Source organism: Falco naumanni, chromosome 3, assembly GCF_017639655.2.
Source record: "Falco naumanni isolate bFalNau1 chromosome 3, bFalNau1.pat, whole genome shotgun sequence".
Classification (NCBI taxonomy): Eukaryota; Metazoa; Chordata; class Aves; order Falconiformes; family Falconidae; genus Falco; species Falco naumanni.
Genome location: NC_054056.1, coordinates 31,946,497 through 31,974,061, shown reverse-complemented (window position 1 = coordinate 31,974,061; position 27,565 = coordinate 31,946,497). Strand labels below are relative to the sequence as shown.

At 41.2% G+C, this 27,565-nt stretch overlaps 1 protein-coding gene across 2 annotated transcripts in view; it reads left to right on the top strand.

The window, feature by feature from the left end:
- Positions 1–27,565, top strand: part of CDH20 (cadherin 20) — a 116,691-nt gene that overhangs the window by 55,637 nt on the left and 33,489 nt on the right. The window contains exons 1-2 of one of the 2 annotated variants that reach the window (XM_040587216.1): positions 8,490–8,706; positions 24,647–25,013. In XM_040587216.1, coding sequence (XP_040443150.1) covers positions 24,771–25,013 — 243 coding nt within the window. In that variant the 5' untranslated portion in view covers positions 8,490–8,706; positions 24,647–24,770. Of the gene's footprint in view, positions 1–8,489; positions 8,707–24,646; positions 25,014–27,565 lie in introns of those variants that run through there. The other variant, XM_040587217.1, reaches the window with a different exon arrangement.

Here is a 27,565-nt window from a genome sequence, read left to right as displayed (position 1 = left end):
AGCGCCTGTGCTTGCACAGACCAGAGTAGGCTGTGTCTAGTGTGTACAAGACAGTCTAAGAAACCTGCTATTCTTTAACCTTTCCTTATTCTTGGCCTCTGTTTATCCTGCCCACCTCTCCAATAGCCAACAGTAAAGGAAAAAAAAAAAAAAGACATAAAAAAACCCCAACCTTAAAGATTTCATTTATAATTGGAAGCCTAGAGGAAAGTGTTTCAACTGAAAATTAGTCCTGCAAATGGCTGTTATACTATGGGAAAATCATGTTTCCCAGTAACATCAACTGGAGAGTAAAATGCCCCACGATGCATGCTAACTTTTTTACAGCCAAGTTGTCTACTAGTGTACCATCCTAAACTGGTCACAGCCTGAATGTGGTCAGTGAATGTGTCTCTGGATGCTTCATCTGGGACCTGCAGGTGCTGAGGACCCTTAAATAAGTGCACAATTGTTAATCCAAATACCTAATTACAAACAGCTTTTGGTATGTTTTTCTAGTGCTTGTGCTCAAGTTTCAATAGCATTGGAGATGTTTTTTGTACTGTAGCCTATGTTTCAATAGATGACATAGAATTAGTGCAGTGCCATTATTAGTGATTATTCCTTTCTGGAAACGCTTGTTGAATGGGCCTTTCTCCTGCACCAGTAATAGGTGGCTGATTGGTGCTGATTTAATGATGTATAGCGTCTTATCTCCTGATGAGACTGGAGCTCACAAGAAGTGCCAGAGACGTGCCTTTTGAGAAGCTGACATGGGCTGCATATTTCATGTACTGCTGGAGAGTGCAGGCAGGCTGTGTAGTCATCAAACCCCAGAAGATGTACATATCTACAATTTTCCCGTGTAACAAAAATCCTGTCATCTGTTGACATAAAAGACATGAGATAACAGCTCTGTGACCCTGCATAGTTCTTCAGTCTGAACAGATGAGACAAATCTAAATAATTGAGCATGAACTCCTCTGATTTTCTTCATGTTAGTGCAGTGCCACATCCAAAACATAAAATGGCTTTGAACTTACCACACTCGTCTCCTGCTTGCAGTGATCACCGTGTTTTCCAGTCACTGTTAATGAAAAGGCCAGCAAGGTAAATGCTGGATTTACACAGGATACTACAGGTCAGGCTTCGCTGCTGCCAGCAGCAGTTCCCGCTCTGCCTTTTCTGCCACGCGTGTTTGGGAAACGCCGTTTCCTCTTTGACGCAGGTTAGGGTGGCTGAAAATGTATATCCATGTACATCTAGGTGCACAAGCATACACTTGCATATACGCACACGCACATTTCCATCTAGCAACAGGATCGCATCCAGCACCCTCTCCCACCTCGCTGCTCGCAGCGTGCAGTCCGTTGTTTCACTTCAACCTTGGGCTTTGTCAGGCTTGCCAGGAAAGAAAATTCCAGCACTAATACCCCTTTATTGAGTGGAAAGCTCCTAACTGCCTTCCATTTGAAATGGGGAACAGGCGGTCATTTAGTCTGTTGTGATTACCACTTCAGAAGATTCCTTTTTACAACTTAATCCTATTTCCTTTTAATAGTGTCTGTTGGTAGAACTAGACAAAACAACACAACAGCAGAATGTTCACCAACACATTCATAACAACCTAATGCCAGTGCCTTTTTATTGCTACCCCTATTTAAAGTGTCTGCAGTTTGTATTGAATTCACTTGAGATTCACAACATCATTTCAACTTACTATCTGATTTTGAGTACTTTTTTTTTCTTTAAAGCTTTATTTCTTAATGCATTTTTTTATAATTATATGGTGATCACTCCTAAGTGCACAGTTTACATTGAACAGAGCCATTAAGTGTTACTGCTGGTAGCTGATTGTTTCACACAGTTGTGCAGAGATCTTTGTATTTAGACCCAAAACAGCTTTATAGGACAAAAATGTACTTAGCTGCAGGAATTTCCAGTCACTATTTTTGTTGACGTCAGTAGTTAATCAGGCTGGACAGCCTACAGGGTAATTGTGGAGCCAGTGTTCAGCAGTTCTGTGCTCAGTAGAGATCTCAGTATCCTTGCTGTGCATATGGTGATACGCTTTAGTGGCTGGCTTTGAACTGTGCTCTATCTGATGCAAAGGCTTCATGGTGCACTATAAGCTATCAACAATGCATATTTTTGAACTCTTTGTTGCTTCTTTCTCTAAACTCGTCCCTAGGTGAGGAAGGGATTTTATATTCACAAAATCTGATCTTGATCCTACCTCTTTGGTGAAATTCATTTGAATTCTGTGCCAAATTTATATGAAAAACTACAGCTCTTTAACATGTTTATGGCTCAGTAGGGTACACTGTAATTTGAGGAAAACATTAGTGTGTGTAATACTAGTCGTGATGAATAATTAACATACAGTTATAACACCTTTCATCTTTGTGGATTTTATGTATTCAAGAATCATTTCATTGTTCCCCAGATCACATCTAGAATAAAACAGAACAACAGTGAAAGAGGACGTACACTCTCAGATAGTCCAGGGTGGGGAATGAAGATGACAGCTACACACAGATGAAACAACAGAGGGAACTTAGTCAGCCAGAAGATATTAGCAGGAATCAAGCATCTAGTGATGAAGCTTTGCACAGTGCATTACACATGTAATTAACTGAATTGGAATTTGGAAAGAACACAGAAGACTTCACCACTGCCCTTGTTGAAAGGACTACTGCATCTTTTAATAGCCTCACGTAAGCAAGAGCTTATTTTAATGTCCTGTTCAAAAGAAAGAACACGCCATCTGCAGAATTAGCAAGAAGTATCTGTGGCAAGTGGGTGTTCCTCAGGGATTTCCTACTCACAACATTTCCCAGCCCTTCCCTAGCTTTTAAAAGCCGTGGGAATCATAATGCAGAATGACATGAGTGCTTAAAAGCTACTGCAGGATGCATCTAGGAAGGGGTCTGTTTCTGTTTGGGCACTGCAGGTTTGCTGAACGAGGAAAAAAACGTGATGAGTGTATGGAGTGAAAACCTGAGCTGGTGCAGCGGCCCTCGGAGAGCTCTGTGTTCGGAGCATGAGGCTAGCAGCCCCAAAGGCTGTCGGTACCAGCCAGGTGTCATTTCTGTCTCAGTACGTCAAACAGCAAACAGGCAGTCCTCAACAGGCGAGAGAGGGAATTGGGTTGTCCTATCAAGGGAAAACCAAGCCTCTTCGGAATGATGTTCAAAAATAATTAGAGTGCAGAGGGGAAGGAGGTTTCGGATTCATTTGCAACCAAGGCCAGCCCAACGTGCCGATGGAGCAGATGACTGAGAGAAACAGCACAGTCGTGGGAGCAGGAGAGCTCCCACCCTTAGGCACCACCTGGTCTTGCACTGAAGGTTGGGGTTTACATCCAGTCAGGATCCCCTGCCCCAGTTCAGATGGAGGCCCCTTTACCTGTGCATTTGCCATTGCCTCCAGTTTTTGAAGGGAGAGACTGTACAAGAAATGATCTGGGACATCAGTAACAAGGGGAAAGAGGAAAGGGATGAGGGCCCCTTTGCCCAGATCTCCTCTGGCATGGCTGGCAATGCTGCCTGGTGGCAGGGGCACCCTGCACCTCCTCCCAGGACTGTCAGGATGGAGGAAAGCCCCTCACCAGGGAGACCTCCAGTGGGACTGCTTACCTCCAAACCTGCTTTTGGCTACTGCTGCACTCCCTATGAGTGCAGCAAAGCTTTTGAAGTCCTTAATGAAAGTCACAGCGAGGCGATAAAGGACTAACAGACATAAATTCTGATGTGACTGGTTTGGGAAAGCTTTGTCCTCTGTCCCAGCCACGTGGCCGGTGGGCAAAGCACCCTGCACCTCTTGAGCAGTTGGTTTTGTTGCTGTTTAAAGTACAGACCAGGCAGATTCCGTGCCACACTGAGCACAGACAGTTCTCTCTTGCCAAGGCTCTGAAGAGGGATCACCAGGAGGCAAGCAGAGGGGTGCTAATTCCTCCCGTGAATGTGGCCTCTTCTTTGCTGTGCGTTGGCAATTCCTTCAGGGGTCATCCATAACTTCACCCTGATGTGTGATTATTCTTCTGTCTTTATATTTTTGCAGCAGTTAATTTTCTATTTTTGCATTTGTCTATTTATAAAAAGAAAGGACGGTTTTATTCTGTATCCAGAATTCTCCAGCATGGTGCTAATTAAGGCCGATGACAGCCTATCCCATTTTACAGACATGGAATCCCCTTTACTGGCTCCTCCTAAGTAAGGAAGGTTTCTAGACTATAAATAATGACTGAAATTGGTTGTATTTATCTTTGCAGGAGTGTAGGTTTTATTGAATTCGCCGTGTTTTCAAGTCAGAAACAGAGAAGCTGAGTTCTGTCTGGGTTCTCAAAACACCCTTTCGAATGTGAGCATTTGTCCATTGGATGGTAACGAGTCCAAATCTGACCCAACCAAAAAGAATAGCTAGTAATGAGAATGTATGGGACTAAAATACTGCATCTCTGAAGTGCATGCTTCTGAAAAACTTGAATTCACAGGCTTATGACTATAAAAAAGTCAATTCAAAATGGATTTGCCATTCCAGTTTTGCTGACTGTTCACAAGTTTTAGAACTGAAGATCACACTGTAAAACTTGCACTTCACTAATTTTTTTCTTGAGTACCTAATGGAAAATGAACCTGTTATGAATTTTGCATAGCTTCCTCCAGAGACATTTAAAAATGATCTAAAATTATACCATCTCTTTAGGTAATTATTTTAGTTATGGGCTGTTTAAGAAACGCAATTGCTTATTTAAGATTCATATGTTACAGAAGTTATTAAGGTCAAAGGGGCACCCTCAGGATTGATATGACAAATAGAAGATGTGACTTTGCGTTTTACTTTTGTCAATCCGTCTGTTTTTTTCCGTGATGTTTTCACCTTTTACTATGTTTTTGCTTTTTGTGTGTGATGAGAAATGAACTCATCTTGTATAAAAGTCAAAAGCAAGGTCCTAGTACTTGATTGTGGTAGGCGAACATTTGTCCCAAGTTCTACACCAATCATTCTACAACTCGACATCGGTGTGGCCTCACCTTCAGGGCAGTGTGCGGTTTGGGGCTGCACAATGTAAGGATGTCGAAATATTAGAATGTGTCCAAAGGAGAGCAACAAAGGTGGTGTAAGGACTAGAAGGCATGACCTGCAAGGAGTGGCTGAGCATACTAGGTTTGTTCAGCTTAAAGAAGACTGGGGGTGACCTCATTGCTGTCTATAACTTCCTCATGAGGGGGAGCAGAGAGGGAGGTTGGTGATCTCTTCTCTCTGGTATCTGTGATAGGATGTGAGGGTGACCTTAACGATAGGTGTTGCATCCAGTTCCAGTAACCTGAAGTTACGTGCTGTGGTCTTCACTAATGGCTGTATCACAACTTCCTGCTTGGTTTTCTGACATGGAGCAGGAGCATAAGAGCTTAAGAGAAAAAAAAGAAGGAAAGCTGACAGCACTAAGTACTGCTGGACTGTTTTTCGCTATTAGTTTCTCACTGACTGTGGGGTTGGAATACCCTGACTGAGGCAGAGTGGTAGTTGAGAAGATAGTTTACAGTGAATGATGGATTTTTAAAGCTTAACTGACAACAGTATGTTGAAAGGTGTTTGATATATTCTTGTGGTAGCAGTAATCATATTGGTCAAGAGAAGATCCTAATATTTCTCATTGGCATTCAGCAGCCCCAAGAATTAAGGGTCCCTTTCAAATCTGGTGGTTCACATTTCTGTCTGTCAGACACTGTCAAAGAATTCATTTCCTTTGCATGGTTTTGAGTCTGTCTTTGCCTGGAGAAAGCACTTTGAACTTATTTTATCTCATCTGCAAAGGAAGATGACAGCTCTTTGCTATAGAAAATATGTGTCTGATAACTGTATTATCTCTTAATACACTCTTTTCAGCCCCAGACTTCCAAATATGCACTGCAGAGACAGGGCAGATCTCTCCCCCTTGCTCTGTCCAGCGTTAAGACTGTGCTTCATGATACTTGCCCATAGACTAAGGCACAAGGTGTACATGGTAGGGGAAAAGGAGGGGGAAGATGATGTATATGTGTGGGATATCTCAAATTCATCATACTCTTCATTTCAGTTTCTCAAAATATGCCATGTCTGTCCTTTTTACACATTGCAGTCCACTCTGCTTTTCTGGGCTGCCCAGTCCACTCCAGTGTGATCAGAAATCCTCCTTTATTCATCCCTGCCTGGTGCTAGATGGACTGCTCTTTACCTCCCAACTCATTTTTTATTCTTTGTCAGATCAGAAGGACCAGCCGAGTCCATGTAGCACAACATCACCTCGCTCCTCAAAGCCGTGTCCTGCCACTGCCGTCTACAACATGACTTCACACGAGCTGTATCCAATCTATTTCTACGCTGCATTGTCACCAGTTAAAATTGGTCTTGTTCCTCCATTTTCAAGCTGAAAAGAGAGAGGAACAGATAAGCCCTACTTTAATTTGTTCTGGCAATTATTGGAAATCTCCCACAGAGAGAGGAGCCCTTGCCTGTCCGCGTGGAATGACATACAGCCATACGGGCCCAGACAAAAGGAGACCCCCACTTTTCTGCAAGTCTATTCAGGCATGTATGGACATATTGGCTGAGGTACCAGCCCATTCGCATCTTAATGGGGAAAAAAAGAGAGATGAGGACCTAAAAAAGAAATAAGAAAAGAATAAAAAACTATCAAGTGAGAACTGGCATCGAAGGCTAGAAAACAAACTGTGCCCTGGTGAAGAGAGGGGGAGGACACTCTTTTGACTATCTAGTCAAGCAGATAACCACACTGCTGCTGTATGTGTTTTAGAAGTATCAGAATAATTCTGTTATTACAGATAAAGGTTACTGTAAGATTGATTTGGAAATAGGAATTGAAGATAAGTGTGGTTTTGAGCTGGGATACAAGCTAAGCTTCTCTTTTTTTTCCTCTTACTCTCCCTGTATTTCTGCAAATCAGGATTCAACATTAATTCAACCCAAATGAAACTGTTAGGATAAAACACCTCTGAGAAGCATTTAAAAATATAATTTCCTGCAAAATGAGTGTGTAAGTTTATTAAAAAAACCAAAGTGCTAGTCAAAAGGTGAAAGAAATATATTACATGATTATGGAGAAAGAAAGAGGTTATTTAAGAAACAGCTGAAATAGCAGTTCTTTTTAAATTGTCATGTGGATGCTTTTAAAATGCAATGACAATGGCAGCTATTCTTTAAGGCTTTTTCCTTATACTCTGGTCCTGAGCTGAAGGAAAAAGTGTTTGTGGAGCAAATCACTTTTAAATTCCAGGTAGTTTTTTTTCCCCTGCCTCTGGATTAATTTTCTCAATTTATCCCTTTAACAATAGTTAATAATAATTCTGATGGCCAACCAACTTGTCTACACTGAAAACAGCTGACAGGAATAAATGTCAAACTTTGGTCATTGACTTCCCAGAAATGATTTCTCATTACGTTAATAACATGTTACAGAAGAAGATCCATAATGTAAGCTTAGAAAACAACAGACCCCCGCCTTGTTTTTAAAGAAACTGTCGGGACTGATCCAAAGCTCACTGCATTGATTGAAAATGCTTTTGCTAGCTTTGCTGGATTTGGAGCTGATGCATTGTTTATAGGGATTATAACCTCTGCTGTTGTTGTCTGCAACACAAATTTAATAATGTACAAAGCTAACAAAAATCAGCTTTCTTTTTGTTAATGGTAATTTCTGCGTGGGATGATTAGAGAATAGTTTTTCTGACTGACCAATGTTCTAGTTAAAAAACAAAGTTTAAAGACAAAACTATGCCACCGGATAGTTAGAAAATGCATGTGTAATTCCAGGGAAATTAGTCCTTATTGCAATTAGTGGCCATTGTGCTTGAGCATTAATAGCTTGGGGCAAACATAATAAACTAGTTCCTAACTGTTGGTAATGACACATTTCACAGGGATTATTACTTAATTAACAATAATTTGAATGGGTGGTTCAGCTGAGATGAAGCATTCATTTATATGGCATATCTAAACAATACCAGATCAAAAGAACATGTAGCCTGCTGACATTTCTCTTGGTCCTTTGGTTTCATTTGTGAATGTCTGCCTGCCTGCTTGCCTACATAAAATACTATTTTTGCATCTGAGCTCTTTTTTTTTTGTGGGTCCGTGTAACAGTAACCAGTTCTTGCTTGGATATTGGCAAATTGTTTTCCCATCATACGGTATCTTCTGAGTCTACGGAGACAATGATTTTAATTAGAAATGCTAACTTGATCAGGATAAGTCCCACACCCACTCTTTCTGCCCCCTCCACACCAGAATGGGACAACTGTTTCCCCAACACATGCATTATTCATTCCCAGCCACCTCAACATGAAATGATTGCTATTGTTCCCACCGTCCACTCATGTAGCTTATGTTCTCCCGGCATCCTTTCCAGTGAATGGCATCTGTATACCTCACCTCATGGATTACTGGTCCCATTCACGTAGCGGTGCATCAGTTGAGAGAGAAGCTAGATCGTCAGACAGAGTGTTCTGATTGGTTTGGGATGATGTCTTCTTTTTCCTGAAAGTTGCCACATACTATAATACAAATGCAACTTTTTCTTTAGGGTGGGTTGTGTTAAAAACAGGACAGAGCTGCAGAAGCGCCTGTTGCACATACTGCCCAGAAGCGCACAAGAGAAAGGCAATATGTAAAGTGAGCTGCTGTAGCAAATGACAGGAGAACAGAGAAGTGCAAACGTAGTGAAAGGTATGTTGTAATGCTATTTATTTTTCTTGGTGGCATAAAGTATATTTTTCTTACTGCTTCTCACTGAATATAGAGGCTTGCTCCAAAAGAGGAAAGATTTAGAAAGCATTGTATTTTTGTGTTGGTAAGAAATGAATAGGCTGTGTTCTCTAAGATGTGGACAAGCTGTCTGAAATAGTGCTTCAGAAATATTAGATACCTGTCTGTTGCAGTTATTGGTATCCATATAAAAGGCTCGGGAATAATTCTATTATTTGCTCCTCAAAGTTGTTCAAGGAGGCTGTAAATTTAAGCCCATGCATTACTTGAAAGTGACAGTGACGTGGAAGTGTTATTCTTAAACAAGCTGTAAACCTCTTCTAATTGAAAAGTTGATTTGTAAAATAGGCATTGGGCACATACTTTTCTATTTGTGCTTTCAGAAAATTCCTGTTCAAAGAGCTAATCTGCGTGTCTTGACTGTCTAGTTGGAAGCTTATATTTGGAAGTAGATTAGAATGACACTTGTGCAGAGCCCAGACTTCTACAATGGATCAAGATTGATTACAGTGACACAGAATTTCACTTTTATTCCAGTAGAATTTTTAAATTTCTTTAGTTCACAGAACATCAAAGGTGTCCTTCTAAATAAATATCTGTGCAATGCTCTGTCTTAGGGCATATCTTATTATGTACAATATAATCAGATTGATATGGTATTGCATCAGAAACAGCACATGTTGTTTTGAAATGTGCCTTGTGGGAAAAGAAAATGGGGATATATAACAACATATATGTTTCTTTGAAGAGAAAGAAGAGTTACAGTGAATGAAGCTTGTGCTAATTAATAATGTTGGACAGACACTATAGCTTTTATTGAAATCCTGAATGAATGTTAAACAATAAATCAAAAGATTTATTGTTCATGACATATTTTTTTCTGATTCTCTGTTCACATTTTTCTAGTTTACTCAGTTTTTCTTCATAGCAAAATGAATAGGAACTACCAGTATGGAGTCTACCCTCTGAAATTAATGGGGGGGGGGGGTATCATTAAAGGAAAAACTCCTGCATTTTTTAACAAAAGCTGCAGATACAGGTGAGTGCCTGTTTAAACCCTCCGCAAGTGAAGCAGTCTGGCTCCTGTGCACAGGGCAGTTCTCTCTTTCCTCCTGCCCCTGACACAGCGTGAGCAGCAGTGATTATTTTGCCGTTCCGTCAGGGCTATCCCTCCAGCTTCCCAGCCAGCTACGTTGCCCACAAAGTGGGGTGGCATTTTTGCAGGGGGGCTGTGAGACCTCCCCAGGCCAGAGCATGTAGGGACCCACAGCCCTCAGGGCAGCTCCTGGAGAGGACCGCTTTCCTCTGCCCGAATTTTAAGTGTATAGACTCCTCAGGCTGGCCAGCTTCTGCTGAGAGCAGCTGCAAGAGGGTCTTTCATCTCTGTTTCGAAGTGGCTAGCGAAGGGTGCAACCCAGGCACCCACTGATTGCCCACGGCCACTTGCAGGTGCATCCCAGAGCTGGGGTCCCAGAGCTGGGGTCCTGGGTACCATCTCTGCCAGCTGGGCAGGTGGGAGATGCGAGCAGGCAGAGTAGGTGTAGTGGGCAAACCGCAGGGCAAGAGGAAGACCTTGTTCCAGCCCTGGCCAGCAGTGCTTGAGGCTGCTTCTGTGCAGAACTGGGACAGCCCAGCCCTCCGCATCGCCGTGTTACCCCGGCAGCCTGCAATGCTTTCCCTACATGAGTTTTGCAAGATACCACTTCCCTGTTTAAATCCTCTTGGAAATGTAACTGTTTGCTGGGCCTTCCTGGGTCAGTCATGTCCACTGGTTTATTCCTCTACCTTCAATACTGAACTAGAAATTAGCAGCAACTGACTGACTTAATCAAATCTGCTCGTTTCTTTAGTGCATCTCAAGCTGTGGACTTGAGGTTGGCTCATACCCTCCCTGCCTTAGAGCTGTCCCAGTAGTTATGGACGTCAGCCGCATGTGTGCTGCATTTGGCCTTCCTGGTATTATCAAATGATTCATATTAATGAGCATGTCATCTCTTCTAGGGAAAATGAACGCCGTGCTTTCCAAATGTGTCATATTATGTTGCATTATACTGTATCACTTTATGGTATATCATATTACATTACATTATACTATTTTATTTTATGTGAGTGAAATATTAGGAAACCCAGTCAACTTATATTATGCAAGTGGAGATCATTCTGACGTTAAAAAGTAGAAAATTTCATTTAGGCTGCATTTTGCTTATTATCATGTGATTGGCAGGGAAAATATTTCTTGAAGTAAAGTTATTCTAGTGGCGGGAGAAGAGGTGATAGATTTTTGACAGGTAATACTATGAATTTATATTGCACTTCCATCCCAAGGAATGTCACAGTAATACAAATCGTATCTGAATAAAATTTTAGTTTCTTCAGACATATTTTGTGCCTGCAGTTATTCATTGTTGCTAATGAGACAGTTAATAGGCTAATGAGCACAGATTATATAATATAGGCATTTAACTTTGCCATCTGAAGGCCAAAGCTGCATTTATACCTACAAAGCATATAGTGAGGTGTTGTAACTCTTTTATGTCATTTATGTGCCTCTGCAGAACTGCAGGTCACATCTTCATGGGTCTGTTCACCTGAATATTCTTACTGAAGTTGACTGGAAGGTGCAAATTAGCAAAGCAAGTAAGATTTGCCCTGTGCCAAATCTGTACAAATCTAGAGACTAGGCCAAAAGCTTTTTTGGAAAAATTTGGTTTTAAGCAGATCAAAACACTTCGCTTCACATTGAAACATGGTAAATCCAAGATCAAATGCAATAATGTAAAGCATTGCTGTAAGACTGCACAGGCCAAAAGTGAGGCAATCAATGCCAGCTTTAAGAGGATTTAGATAAACAGAAAACTGAGTTTATAGGACATGAAGAACAACACTCCTACTCTTACAGTAAGTGTTGATCAATTTTTAAAAGGCAGAAATAGCTAGGGTCTCTTTTATATCTTAACTGACTAATGCAAAGAGGAGTGTCTTAACTGTGTCCTGTGACGTACGACAAGCTAGGACGGACTCACTGGGGTTCACACTTTGTTTTGTTGAAAATATGCTGTACTTAAGAGGAAGGGTCAGTTAATTATTTTTGCTTGGATGCATAGACTGTGAACCTATACTCTGAGGCGGTAATCAATAAGAAAAGTGGGTAGGTGGTATTTTGTTTTCTCATATAGGGATTTGAAAGGTAATGGGGAATAATGGTCTTTTACAAAGCTGCAGGGAGTTTAGCCTAGTTAACACTTTTGTATGCTAACTTAGATTTTAATAAACTATCAATTAGCACATGCAGAAACAGAAGCCTCTTCTGAATCAATAGAACAATGTTTGATGGTTATTTTATGAAGTAAGGTGACAGTTCAATGTGTTTAGGGAAATTACAGAGTAGTTTGCACTGCAGAAATCTTATGCTGTATTCAAGGGTACAAGCTCCTGCTTGAAAGGATGATCCAAAAGAACTCCATTTAAGTATCCAAGGCTCTGGATCAGATTTACCAGTCATGAAATTATTGCTGTTATAGAAGTGGGGTCCCACGAGGGGTAAGTGCAGCTGGAGTAAATGCTTTATTCCCAGATAGCCCTACAGTATGGCTATCACAGTCAAGCAACTTCTGATAATCTCTTTCCTGGGAAGACCAATTTCTTATGATGATCAAGAAAAGCATGAGTTTTTTTCTTTATGTTTTTTCTTGATTATCATGAGAAGCACTGATATTTCTAGGGTTCATCTGGCATGTTCACATAAGCTTAAAAATACTATCCATGCATGATAAGGTTTCTCTCTACCACTTACTAAAACTGATTGGTTTATTTGAGTACTTGCACAGTAGAGGCAATTCCCAGCACGTGTGGATTCAGCCTAACAGAGGAGGAGGGGAAGAGGTCAAAAGACACAAAGAAATGACAGGAAAACTAGACATAATCAGCACTCAAACTTTTTGGTTTACATTTTAAGATGTGATTTTATATGCATTTCAGGGTTATAGAAATGTAGGAGTTTTCTAAATTCCTTCTGTCTTTTGCTTCTGGTACAAGATCAGAGGTCACCTAAACAACTTCTAATAGATTACTTTCTAGCCTTTTCTCAAAAGCTAAAAAAAAAAAAAAAAAAAAAAAAAAAATAGAGAGTTGATAGTTTCTATCAGTCTTCTGTTCCAGTATTTCACCCATCATATCCTTGGAGGTTCGATTTGCATGTAACCTGAATTTCTCTTGCTTCAAATTAGGTTTATTGCACCTTCACTTGTACCTGGAAACTAAGTACATCACCACTGTTCCTATTATACCTGTTAGTACATATTACACTTTTTTGAAGCCTGCTTTTATGCCCTTCCACAAATCTAGTTTTTCCAGATTCAGCAAATACAATTTTTTTAACCTTTTCACAAATTCTGTTTATTCAGACCTCTGCTCATATTTCTTGCTGTCTTCCTGGCACCAGGTTGGGAGTCTGTCCATATCTCCTGTAAGCTGTGAAGCACTGCCTTTTTGTGTCAGCACAAGAATGCCAGTAAAAGTGCTTCACATGTGCAACATGAGCAACTTGCCCAACATCTTGTTGACACAGCACACAGTAGCATTTTTCTCCCTTTGCAACAACCCATGCATCGAAGTGTTGCCTCCTAGCAGTTTGTGGTTAGTGCCTTTTGTACGATGCTGACTCCTAAGCCATTATTCACCTCTATGCCTGGGCATTTGATTTTGCCATTCCAAGGCTTGTGCTTTCCACTTGTTCTTACTGAATTTTCTAGTACTGATTTCCTACCATTTCTCCAATTTATTGAGACAGTTTTTAAATTTAACCCCACCTACCCAAACGCTTACAATGTCTCCCAACCTGATGTCATCCTCATATTTTGTAACTGTACTGCATCATCCAAACTGTTAGCATAAGCATTGAATAGTACTGGTCACAAAGCAAAGTCCTGCAGGACCATTTGATGCTGACTCCCATGATGCTGGGCTAGTGACAATACTTTTTGAGTTCTTTTCCAGTCTGACTTACTCTCATTTCACCTGGTCCATATTGCCCTATGTTCTGTTTGACAATGACTTGTGGAGCTGTGTGAAACATTTTATGAAGGTCAAGAAGTGCAGCATTTTTTTCATCTCACATCTGCTGGGTCACCAACAAGAGGAAAATGCAGCTTTTATGTTGTCAGCTTGTTCTTCACAAATCCATGTTGGCTATTCCTTAGCCCCACCCTAGATGCTAAAAAATTGGTTGTTTGTTGCAGTAACTTTCCACATATTGAAGCTGGCATGAAGGGTCTATAATTCACTCTTCCCCACTGCCCCCTCTTGCTTTAAGTATAGGTGCAATGGTTTTCCTCTGCCAGTCCTCTAGGAACTCACTCATCTTCTATAATCAAATGAAGATAATCACTAATGTTTTGGCTATTGCTTTCTGAAGTAGCTGAGGTTAAATTCTGTGCAAACTGATTAATTTGGCAAGATACTTTAAAAGTGTAGGTTATATGGCTTGAGAGAAGACAGAACATAATATCAAAATGTCCCATCAATTTTCACCAGGCACTAGATCAGGATTTTGGCTGAGATCAAGATAAGTTGATGAAGTAAAAATGGATCCATCCTACTTCTTCATGCTCCCCCCAAATTTAAAAAGAGAATTTTAAAATGCTGAAAATCTGGGGGAAATTGAAGGTGATATTTATACTGCTACAATTTTCAAAGAGACAAAATGATTCTTCAGTCAAAAGGTAGTAATAAAACTCATGCTTTGATGCATAAATTGATCACAAGGGCCAGCAATGAATTCTTCTCACCATTTCCAGCATCTCACAACAGTACAGTCTTATTTTTTGTGATTAACTAAAGATTATATATCAAGCAGTACCACCTTATAGACTTCAGCATTGGGCACTGGTGCTTATTCCCATTGTTCTTTACTTTCCACTTCTCCTTCCCCTCTCTGAAACTTCAAATACAAAATATTTAATTAATCAGATTTCCCCCACAAAGTGAAAGAAACAAAATTACATCAAGACTTCACCTGGAAGCAAAGCTTCCTTGAGCAACTGTCTTCAGGCAATTTATTTAAGTCTGCATGCACGTCTCATACATTTTCCCAGCAACCCATAGCTCAATATCTCAGAAAGAAAACGCTTTTTCCCCTTTTCTTACACCTTCTCTGGTTAGGATTTCATTTGTGCCAGGCTAGAAGCCCACTCCATTCCCACTTGGCAAGTACTGTCTTTCCAGCTTCTTGGTATAATCCTCTTTGCTGCTATTAATCACAGCTATTCTGCTGTCAAGTTCCTTTTGTCAGAATTTCCTTCATTCCTGAACTACCACCTCCAAAGCATACTGAGAGGGACTTTAACCACAGATGGGCTAACAGCAAAGCTGCAATCTCATTTGAGAAGTTCTTCTGCAATGTACTTTTAATTTATTTTCCTTCAAGCCCTCCTGCATTTTCTGCATTTCCTTGCTGTCTTTTGATTGCATATTTGCAATTCTCTGTCTGAATTCTTGAGAACTAAGAAAGGATCTTCAAACCATTTGAGGGGCTACAGGAAGCGACTACTGACAGTGGGAGAAACGGGCCTTGATGTCCCACGGTGGTTGCTGTCTGTAGGATCTTCCTGTGTTTATGTGCTGTGGTCAGGGTCATTAATTCTTGTATGCTGGCTGGTCTCCCTACCTAAAGAGAAGGTATGCTTAACATATTAAAGAGGCCCCAAATGACTTCCTGGTTACCACCAGTGAAGATCAGAGAATGGAAGCCATACCTTACTGTGTGTGCCACTGGATCACTAAAGAAGGCTTTCAATAGTGGAGTGGTCCCTGGAACTTATATATGGATAAAATTTTCCTATAAGGCTACTAACAAACAAGTGTAGAAAAGCAGAACTACAAAGCCTGGTCTATTATGATTATGTCTTTTTCCCATAACTCTTCCTTCATGCACACAATAATTCCAGCTCCTTCCAGTGCCCTTGCCATACCAGCCAAAACACCTCAGTTACTACTCTGAAAGCAAGGTGATCACTTGGTCAAAGAGATTGTATAACTGCCCATCCTTTCCACGGTGGGGACATTAATCTGGGTCTCCCTTTCCTACTGTACCTGCTAAATGCCAGGAAGCAGATAGAAATACAGTATTCCTTGGGATCAGTATCTGCCTTTTACAATATTAATGGAATATCGATGCAATTATATTACTGCATAAATTCATTTTCTTGGGAAATCACTCAAACCAGCTGTAGAAGATCCTCCCTTGTGAGGAAGGACAGCAACCATATGGCTTACAGCAGATAATGGAAGGATGGGAATTTTGGCCAAGAATACCTCAGCTCTCACAAAAGCTGCTATCACATCACCATTGCAAATTGAATACTAAAACAGATGGAGCACAGGGTTTTGGAGTCTCCTCTGAAAGATTCACCTGTAACAAACTGCCAAGCCAAGCCAAGAGTCTGCCAGCTAGACAAAGCCTAAGAAATCTTTAAATTCTGGGAAATGCTAGTTCTTCTAAGCTATTAAGAAATCCAGGCAGAGGAACTGCTTCATCTAGGATATTCAGCCTCTGAAATGGGAGGGACTGGGAAAGCTGGGAAAATGTCCCAGCAGAGGATATGAAGAAGATGGAAAATAGAGTCCTCTTCCTGAGGGGTATTGTTAGTGTATGTCACATTTATAGAGGACAGTTAGGTAATACCTCACATGTACTCCCTGGGGAGGCTGAAACAATTGAGTTTGAAGACCAAAATCTAAAGGCTGGCATGCAAAGCGTCTGAGGTTGTTTTTCAGGCTTTACGAACCTTATTCTTGCTGCATTAGAACAGTTCTGGGACAAATGAAGTCAATACCTCTTTATTCCTTCTTACTTTATTCTTTCATCTTGAAAGTATCCTGTGAAGGCTAGGCACTCATGTACTGTATTTCCAGAAGCACTTTGAAGCTGGGTGATAAGAACAAGGGAGACTTTAACAGTTCAGATAGAGAAAGAGACTGCAAGATTTCTGTTTCTTTTGCTGGTTTGATTTCATAGACAGAAGCTTGAAGTTGGCTTGAAAATGTTTATGCTGTTGGTTAGTAGAACATCTTCATGCTCAGGCAGGGTAATCAGTGAGGTCAAGACAAGGTACAGATGCCAGTGTCGTACAGCTGAAACAATGTCAGACTCAAGAAATATGAATTAGAGGAAAGATTTTTCACCTTAGAGTACCTACACCTATTGAGTAGGTTAAAGACAATCCTCTCTCTATGAATACAGGCACAATTTTAACAACAACAATAAAAAAATCAAAACCACCAAAACAAAAAATCCCACTATGCGCCAGTGGGTGCATACAATTATTATAAGAGATGTCCAAATATTATTTTCTGGTTGAAAAAAGAAATTATCCATTCATTTCTTTGTCTTCAACAGCTGCTTTTGGAAGTGGGTTGTTTTGGGTCCATTTCTAATATGTCAAAAAGCTGTATGAAGTGCCAAGTTAACCAGAAACACAGTCATAGTGACACTAGGAAGTTGTCTTCACCAGTGACAGCACATAGGCCCTTACTTACCATTATTTTTGATCTTCATACATGGGAAGAAATATTACCTCTATGTGCTCCAGGGAGACAGCTTTCTCATATCTGTCTCCAGACAGAGATAACACTTTTTCCATCTTTAGCATTTAGGAGGTATCAAAGAGTCTAATCATCTATCCAGCAGCCGTGGGATAAGGAAGAGTCCAGTTTTCACTGCTGTGTGGAAATGTGTCACGTTTCAGGACTAGCCTACCCGAAATGCAAAGTTCTGTAGCTAAAGAATATGATTTGCCACCACAGCCACCATGCAGCGCAGACAGGGGCACCGCAGGTTCCAGGTGCATTCCCGGTACGCAACAGGAACAGGTTCTATCGCATTGCAGGGGGGCAGCCGATCAGGCAAGGCATCTGCTCGGGATCTGTAAGAGGGGAAGGACAAGGGCAGAAGGAACTAAATGAAAAATAAGAGGGAAGGCATTAGTTCACTTTTCTCGAAGAGGATTGTGACAGTTGTGAGCAGGACCTGTTCAGGGCATAAGTATTCCACTGCCTAGAGCAGAAGGCTGTGTCCCTGAGCTGTATCCCTCCCAGTCTGCAGAGCTCAGGTGGTCACATCACATCATCTCATTGCCTTCATGGAAACCCTGGCTTTCTGACAGGCACCAGCTCTTCATCCCACACCTGACCAGTCCTCCTCCTCCCTTTCTTACAGCATGGGGAATTCCGCTCTTCCCACCCAGCCCTCTCATTCTTGGCAAGATATAGATTTTGCCTGTCGTGCTGGGGAGCCTTGAGACAGGTCTGAGCAAGGGCCCCTGGTACCACTGCAAAGGAAGCGAGAAAGGTCATGCTTTGGGGGAGACAAGGGACTTTATGGTTTTTAAAAAAAAGATATGTGCTTGAGAGTGTTATCACAGATTACATCAACATCAAGTCACAATTTACAGTCACTTGTACAGGGTTCTTCTTGACTGCGTGGCAAAAGTAGTGAGAAGACTGTGAGAACTAAAATGAATTTTTTACTTAATAATGAAAGCTTAATTAGTATATGTTTTTGCACATCCTTAATTGAAAAGGGGTTATTTTATCTGGCATTTATTTGAATTTTCCAATGTGCTTGCAGTTTCTCTTGGAACTTAGTTCCCACTGAGGCTGACATCAGCAGAGTTAGTTAGACCAGCACAGAGCTTTTGAAACCCTCTTGTAATTCTGTCCTGATCTTTTATGGTAGTATTTACAGTACCTCAGCCTGAGTAAAAGCTAAGGATCAGATCCTCTCCTGATCTAAGTTATCAGCATAATTTTATTTGGAAATGTTTACTTTGTGATCATGTGTGTGTGTTTCATTCTTTTTGATCTTTTTATGCGTCTATAACCATAGGACTGGGATTTGTATGATGGGACTCCCTCTGTCATTCTGTGGGATTTTTCGCTCTGCAGGCACTCTGTAGCTTTGAAGGACTTCAGATCTTGAGCAAAATGAGTTCACTGATGTGTCCCAGGAGAGATTGTTGACTGGTCTGTAGATGTAATTTTGTGACAATGGATTGTATCCTGAATTAATGTTTATGCACCATATGGTATGTTGTCAAGGTTCATTGTGTTTATGAAAATCTCAGAAAAATGAAGTAAAAATAAAAATACATGTTCAGGCCCAGCCTATTTTCAAGAAAAGTAACAAATGCCTCTAGATTTTTCCTTTTAATTTAAACTTGCCTAGTAAGTATAGCAATAGGTAATAGTAACAGTAGGACGGGCCTGGTCCAGAGATAAAACATATAAAGTTCTGGAAGCAGTACAAAAACGTTTAGGACTGTAATCAGACAAGCTGTTTAGAAGTACTAACTTAGGTACTGCAAACATAAGCATTAGGAGACAAGTATCGCATAAATTGCTTAAGAGATTTTAGATCCTGGCTCGGTGGAGACTCCATCCCTGGAGGCTGGTGTTAGGCACCTATTGCAGGTAGTCTGCCTTGTACAGAATACAGCCTACTGGTTTTTGGGTTTGGGTTTGTTTTGTTTTGTTTTTTTCAAAGGCATTTTATGACAAAGCTGTGAGCAATGAAGGGTATGGGAAACCTAACAAGTAATCTGTGAAAACATAAAGGAATAATCCATTTAATGGGTGGTAAAAACCTGTGCAACACTCACACCCCAACCTTGGGTTTAAAGTATCACAAGACATTCAAGGAATAAGGTAAATAGCTCACTTGGAGAATTCCTTTTCACCCAAATTTAATTTCTTCCTACTGTGGTCATTACTGAGTGGTTTCTTTTGGCAAAACAGGAGGGGAAAGCTCCCTAAATGTGTCATTAAACACGAAATAATTTTCCATTAACATATCCCTAATACAATGTATGTGCTACTAAGAAACATTTACATATATATATTAGAAATATCACATGTATTTCTGTATTTATGTACAGAGAAAGTGGAGGAAGGAATTTAAAAGTGATTGCCTCTTGCTTCCCCACTTTCTCCATGTAATATGTCTCCTGCAGATGAATTGCCCCTGCTCAGGCCATGCGCCTTCATGTGTTCCACTAAAGTCTGTAGCATTCTACATGAGTGCTGGGTCTGCACAGCAAAATCCATTGGAAGAATCAGGTGTAAAAGATATAAGCATGTAATTAATTTTATGAATGCAAATAGTCCACCAGCTTTCTGGGATACCACTTGCTCAACATGACAAATACACTAAATATGTGTATAAACCTTTTCAAGTCTGAACTTTTTGACTATAAAATCCTTGGCATTTATGCAAATATGTATTGAGAACAATACATTGCAATCCCAGTGGCACTTTTTGGATGCCCATATGGTCATCCAAGCTATTAATATTTTTATCCTTCTTTTGGAAATGCTGTTCTCTTCAGAATTAACAAAATAAATAGGTCACTTTGCAAGAAATGCTACAAGTTGGTTCTGGCAGATTTTTTTTTTCCTTTTCATCTTTGCCCAGAATTAGATATTCAATAAAGAATAGTTTAATTACAGTACAAGAGTGTGTGTTGCGGGGGGTGGGAATATCTTTAAAATTGGAGCATAAAGAGTAGCTCATGCTTGGAATACACCTACTTTAATTCATAGTACGAGCTAAAAGATAAATTGCATTTGCATTGGTGGAAAGTGCATTATTGTGACTCTCTTGAGTAGAACAATTAGCTAGTTCCTTTGTACCATGTATAGGCCACCAGTTGCACAGAGTTCAAGCAGATCTTCACAGGTCTTTATGAAGCCAAAAGCCATATTTGTAATTTTTGAGTGACAAGAAAAGGGATTTTCAGCAACGTTGGCAAGGCAAGAGCAGAGAAAGTAACCTAAACAGCTGAGCTGGTAATCAAATATCCATCACAAAAACAGGGGCAAGAAAGACGTTCACTCAAGGTCAGAGATCTAAAGCATACAGATGCAGTTAAGGCTATTACAATGGACTACTCAACTGTGGGTAATGAACTGGGTTCTGAAAGATCTAAATTGTTCCTGAAAAATAAAACACCCTCTGCAGAAATCCCAAAGATTTTGGTCATGTAGTCTTCCTGGGCTGAATAATTTTTTTGTGTGAGCAAGGAAAACAAGATTTCCCTCCCTTTATTGCCTTCAAATCCTTTACACATCCCCAAGCTGAGCCATGAAACGTGTTTCTATAAGGTATTTCATATGACAAACAGAGGCTCATCAATTCCATCTTTGCAGATGTCCTTAAGAACCCATTCTGAAGGGCTCCGAGAAACGACTTGCATTAAGAGAACATTAAAAGATCAGTTCTGCCGCACTCAGTCACGCCAAGCAGTGCCTTCCTGGATGACTGGTCCCCCTGATGTCCCTGCAAGAAAATACCTGGCCTGAGGCAGAAGAACAGACTCTGCCTCAAAGCCTGCATCATCTTTTCTGCATCGAAAACTACTAAGATCCACTTAAGGCTGGGGATCCCACCAAGCTGGCACACTCAAAGCATATGGCTGTCATCCTAGCCAACTGTCATGTCTGCAGTCCGAGTGACCCCACACTCATCTGTCACACTCAGCTGGTGGAGAAGCGGTCTGCATGAAAGACTCAGTCTTCATGCATGACCTTAACTGTAGCTCAGCTGTCACTTGTGCTCCCACGCAATTCAACCCCTAGATGTACCTGAGTGCCTTTTACACCACTGAGAAATACTTTACTTGACCAGTATGTCTTGCAGATCCAGGGGCCAACAGCACACACCTGGGGTTGGTGAAGCTGTGGGGAAAGAGGCCCAGAGAGATCAGCAGCACCTCAGGCCAGAAGTTAACAAAGGCCTTTTTTCATTTTTTTAATGCCAGCTGAGGACCTGAGGCAGAAAAAACAATCTCATTCTCCTTCAGCCGCAGAGATAGAGGAACCATTCTTGATTAAACACTGTTATTAATAGCAGTAATTTGCCTTTAGACGAGAAGCAAAGTGTGATGAGTTTGAGCCTGCTTGCTCACAGTTTTGAAAAGGCATGAGACATCAGAAACTGATATTAACAAAAAAAAAAATCTGTGCCTATTTGCACTAAGGCTTTCTTCCATTCCTACAAAAATATATGACCATGTCACCATGGGCTGGCACAAATGGAGAAATTACTGGTACTCAGGGAAGGAACATCCTTTTACAAGACTTCACATTACTTAGTGGTGAGTTTCCTGATAGCTGCTGTACCCCAGAAAGAGATTGCGTTGGGAAAAGGAAATGCTCTTAGGGACGTTACTTCTGAGGGCCACTGAGTTGCACACTGTTTTCAAGAAAGGTTCCTCATGGAATGCACTGTGATGCTGAGTGACATTCAGATGATAAAAGCTGTTATCACAGAAAGCCTGAAGCATTTATGTCCCTACTTTTGACCTTTATTTCACTGCTTCTACTTACTTTTCTTTCTGCTGATGTGTGCAGAAAAAACATCCTGATTATCAGATTTCTTTTGCTATTGCATCATTACAGGTATACTGGTAACTGCAAGTTCATTTAAACATGTCTTACCTGAGCATTGTCAATCTTTGTTGGCTGAGCTTAATTGCAGGAGACATCTGGCACCATTAGTTTTCAACTGGTGGTTTGGGAGTTCACCTGCAAACACAATTCTCGTTGCCACAGGAATTGGTCCATCATGTTGTATCACCTCTTTTGTCACATGAACAAAAATGTAACTGATTTGTACAGTAGGTGGAATTTCTTAAAAGTAAGAACTTCAGGCAGGACCTGAGCTGTGGATCATAGCTTGCCCCTACTCTCCCTTCCTGTTGTATGCCAGAGGTAATGTTGCGTTCCCTCAAATCATGTTGATGGGTGGTGGGAGGCCCTTCCCCACATTTACTTGCCAGCAAAACATGGGTTGTCAATAATGTCCCCCTGACTTTGCTAAGAAAATCTTACTGTTGGCAACACACTAAGAGCAAGGTGGACATGTCTATTATATGAAGAGGACTTCAGCCTCCTTGCCCAGTGCAAAGGTATATTATTGGCTATTGGGAGCTAAGGATGCACAGGACAGAGACAAGCACGGCACACACAGCTCTTGGACCCCTTTGGCTGTGGGTATCCAGCAAGCTGAGCCTCGTCCCCGCCTCTCACAGCTGCCAGCTTCTTCATGAAGCGACAGACACGCAGAGATTACCATGGTCCTTCTGGGCTTGTACTGCTTAGATAAATCCCGATTCTTTGGCTTTGCAGACAATAAGCCGTAGCACACTATGCAGCCAATGTCTAAACAACCAGCAGTTCTGTACATTGCTCTGCTTAGAAGAGATTTACCATGTTCTGTGCTTAAAGTTTGTCCATTCTTTGTTGTATCTATTGAGCCTTAGGTTGTAAACTTTTCCAGGTAAAGGACCTGTTAGTTGTTTGCTACACTTCACATCTGTATAGACTAGCAGCACTGTGCAGTCATATTCCTTGGGGGCTTTATACTTGGAAACATTATTTTGTATAGAAATTATGCTAAGATAGTTCTTTTGTCTTTACTTCCCCTGTGGGCATCTATTTCAAACTTAAGCTGCCTTTTCAGATTTCAGCCAACTTTTGGATTAAATTCTGAATTTCTCTTTCAGTAGATTTCTAAGTGTACCCAACCCTCCAGTCGCACCAGCTTGGATGCTGAGGAATTTTCAAACACTTTCTTTTTTGTTGAAAACATTGCATTGTCTCTGTCTTCACTTCAAAATATTATCATGCAACTCTTTAAAATATTTTTTATGATTTTGAGATCTTTCGAGGATTTCAATTAGAAATATTTGACAGACACCTCCTGCTACATTTTATTTCCACAGGATAAAAAAATTAATTAAGCTTAAAGACTTACGTACAGAACAGCAATAAAATGAAGCATGAACTACTTGCTTAAGCCGCAGAGTCCCATACGCCTTTCCTAATGAGTCTGTCCTGAAAAGGGGAAGAAGAGTTCTTAAAAAGAACAGCAAAAATACTAGGCCCACAGAGAATGTATGGAGTGTTTCAACAGAGTAATTTGAGTGCAGCACCACATCATTAAACTCATAAAAACGGTGAAGGAAAGGTTTGCTGCAATCTGTAGCCTGGAGTGAAGCCACCAGCTAAACTGACTTCATGACAACAAAAGATCCTAGACTGATGAGAAAGTGTCCTCTCGTAGAGGTCAGCATTCCTCTGCTTAAATGGGTCTTTCAGGCTTATGGAGGAAAAAATGTGTTAGCTTGACTTGCTTGGACATATCACACAATAGCATGTGACCATCAGCACTGTGAAACCTTTTGTGGGTTATAAAATGATTAACTGACCATTCAGATTCTAGAAATGTTGCATTTGTAGCAGCAGTCAGCTCCTCAGAGGAAGGCAGCTGAGTGTGAAACCTCAATTCAAGCAAGGGGCAGGGGTGTGTGTGTTGAAAGAATAATTAATATTAGAAATAACTTGGAGTTGCAAGAATTTATATTCAAGGTTTGCAATATAGCAATAATATCTGTATTTAAGCAGACTGTGTGCGTACACGTGTGTGTAATGACAATGACAGAGTTTCCAAATGGAAGGAGAAAGACAGTTGCCAAAAAGTGTTCACCAGCTATTACAACTTTCCAGAGTGAACTGTTTTTAAATATTCTCTAAGGACTTCTGGTCATAAATATTTCTAAAGCATATGCACTTAACTCATGCCAATCAATACCATAAAGCAACACTACAGCTAAGTTAGCAAAGTAGAGAACTCTTACTTATTGACTAAACCCTGATGATTCTTGTACCTAAGGCTCCAGTTCTGCAGCTTGTATGGTAATAGTATTCCTAGTTTCAGAAGGTGTGCATCCTGATACTATATTTTTATATAGAAGATTAAATATTTTATAGGACATTTGCCTTTTGAGGAAACTCTTTTACCTTGGGGAAAAAAGTATCCTCCTATGAATTTCCTTTAACTTTACAGGAGACTACCTTCTCAGAACCAGGATCTCTCTTGGACATTTCAAAGAACTACACACAGGACCTACTTTCTTCTCAAGGGACCTAAGATACTGTGTTTTGACTTTTAAGCCAGCCCTAGTATACGGATGTGGACTTCAGGTAGAATGAGCAATGCAAAGAACTTGCTTGGACTTGGCATCTCCTTGTATTTTTGGGGACTGCTGGACCTTACTACAACTGTGCTGTCAGGAAGTGCCAGGCCCCTCACTGAAGGGCAAGAAGACAACCTGTCAGACAAGCTGCATCAGCGTATGAAGCGGAGCTGGGTGTGGAACCAGTTCTTCGTTCTGGAGGAGTACACGGGAACTGACCCTCTCTACGTGGGGAAGGTAAGACCTGCACCAGGAGGATACCTAGCGGAGTGTTTAGAGCTGTGTATCTGTTGACCGTGGTGAAACATGGGAAATTTCTCTAAGTTACCTTCTTTCTGGCACTGACTTTATCCACATTAATTTCACTTCTGCTCCCAAGAGCTTTTGTCCAGTGTCACCTTCATTTGGGAAGAATCTCTGTTTCAAGGGGCTTTCAGTATATTTGCCTATTTCAAAGAGATCTGCTGCATCTATCATCATCTGTAATTGAGGTGGCGTTAGAAAATCTGCAGTGATCTTTCCAGGGACACCTACAATGTCAAGGCAAAGTGAGGTTATATTGGCATGTGAGGATTAGGAAAGAAAGGAGGAGTTTGTGATCGTGTTTCTGTCTGTGATCAAGTCTGCTGGATACTGAAACTCACAGTCAAATTAAATAGCCAGTTTCTCTTGAAAACTGACATTTCAATTTTTATTTTCTGCAAATCTGTATGGCCAGAGTCTCTTCTTGCTTGCCACAGGTTGACCACAGGCTAATTCTGTGGACTACTGAGAAGCTGCTGCAGATCTAGCAGGGCAGAAGGACAGGTCATTAAATCCAACCATGACAGGTCCTGGGTTTGGATCACTTATAACCCAAGAACCTATATGTTGGAACAGATATGTGTAAAATTGATTCCTAAGCTCACCCCATCTACTTGGTAGTATTTTGCATTCACTTTTCTGCAGCTCCTTGAGGAACAAGCTGATGAAAATCAGACCAGTGATGTCTGCCATCACAATCTGCCTCACTATAACCATCCTCCTTTGTCTGTTTTCTGACTGTTTTTAAAGATTCTAAATTGTTTAAAGTATTGACCCTGTTATTCAAAGGGTTATGGTCAACACTGAGTTTGCTTCTAGTCTACACCAAGGTAAAGAATATGAAAAAAGCGGGGAGGGGGAGAGTTAGTATGATTAAGTGTTTGAACAATACAGTTAAGACTTAACATGCCTAAAATATCAGATACCACTACAATGTGTGCAGACTACATACAGATTGATGTGAAAAATTAAGTACTAAGACAGGATGTCAGAAAACAATTATTTCAGATTTCATTGCTTGTTTTGGATGACCAAGGCTGCTGCTTTCCTTCCAAGATATCCATCTGCAGAAAAAAAAAAAAAAAAAAAAAAAAAAAAGAAAAAGAAAGAAAGAAAAAAATAATCACATACCCAGAGGCACATTTTGGACTTGTATTTATCATTTTACAACCCCAGGGGGCTAAACTGGGCCCTCAGTCACACCGGTATAAATCAAAATGAATCCATGGGCTTCAAAAGACCTCCTCCTGATCTGTCCCTGTGTGACTGACAGCAAGATGTGCTCTCCTTCCTCCCACAGAGGTGGCATTACTAGTGATTGCTGCTAAATGAGACCTCATTAGTCTTCATTCATCTCTGCACCTAGCTTTTCAGCTCTTGATATCTCTATTGATTAAAGAAATTAATATTTGTTTTCATGCAATTCCCAGCTTTAGAACAAGGGCCAGGCATACTATTTCACATACTGTGTTTCATCTGAAGTGACTCCAGACATGCACTGTGAGCTGAATTTTAGCTAAAACAAGCACTGGAAGAAACTGACTCTTTTGGTTTAGACTCGATCGCATCATTAGGAGCACAAAAACTTGGCACAGTCAGAGGCACTCTTGAGCTCACGGCGGCTCAGCTCTGCTGAGCGGGGGAAGCAGAGGAGACTGACTCTTCATGGTCTGTGTCCACCACACAAAGGCCAAGCTGCCGTGACTGAGCGCTCTCCAACACCATCTATGCCACGGCTGTGTTAACACAGGGGTGTGCAAGGGCTAATTAACTTGCAAACAGGGCCAATTAGCCCCATGCACTGCTGAGCTGACATGGCTGGATCTCTCTGAAAGCCTCCTAGCTCTGCACTGCTCTGGGTAGATCAGACACCAGGGAACTCTGCTGCCAAAATGGACCTCTGGGGGTCAAACATTTCCTTTCTCCCACCCCTGAACTGGGTGTAGAGCAGCTGGCCACCCGATGGGATGAATGTAGTGGGGGCTGCTTCAGAAGCTGCAGCCCACGGCGATTCGCCGCCCCACCTGCGTTTGTGCTGCCTCTGTCTTAGAGGTCCTTAGGGAAGGGGTCAGCAGGGAATAGACTGTGGGCTGAATTAATTGTTCTGGCAAGCCAGAAATTTTTCAGTCTGAGTCACCACGGGCTGACTCAGGTGCGGGACAGAGGTGCAGGAGGACTCCCAGCCTACTGCTTGCTGCCGGCACCAGCCCCCCGAGCACCCCTGGGTCCCACACCCGGCTGGGCAGAGCCTCTTCCAGCTGACACCACCACCACACCCTGCATCATCCCGCTAGCCAGGCCTGGCTTTTATCCATCTGCTTTCTCCAAGCCCGTGTCAGAAGGAGAAAGAGTGCACAGCATAGATCGAGGTGTATTTACTTCTTATTCTAAAGGCTTCCCGTAAGAGACGGGCTCTTCTGATGCTCTTGTGCAGCTGTTTCTGGCAAGCTATGTATGACTGGAGCAACCCATAAGGCACCTTGACT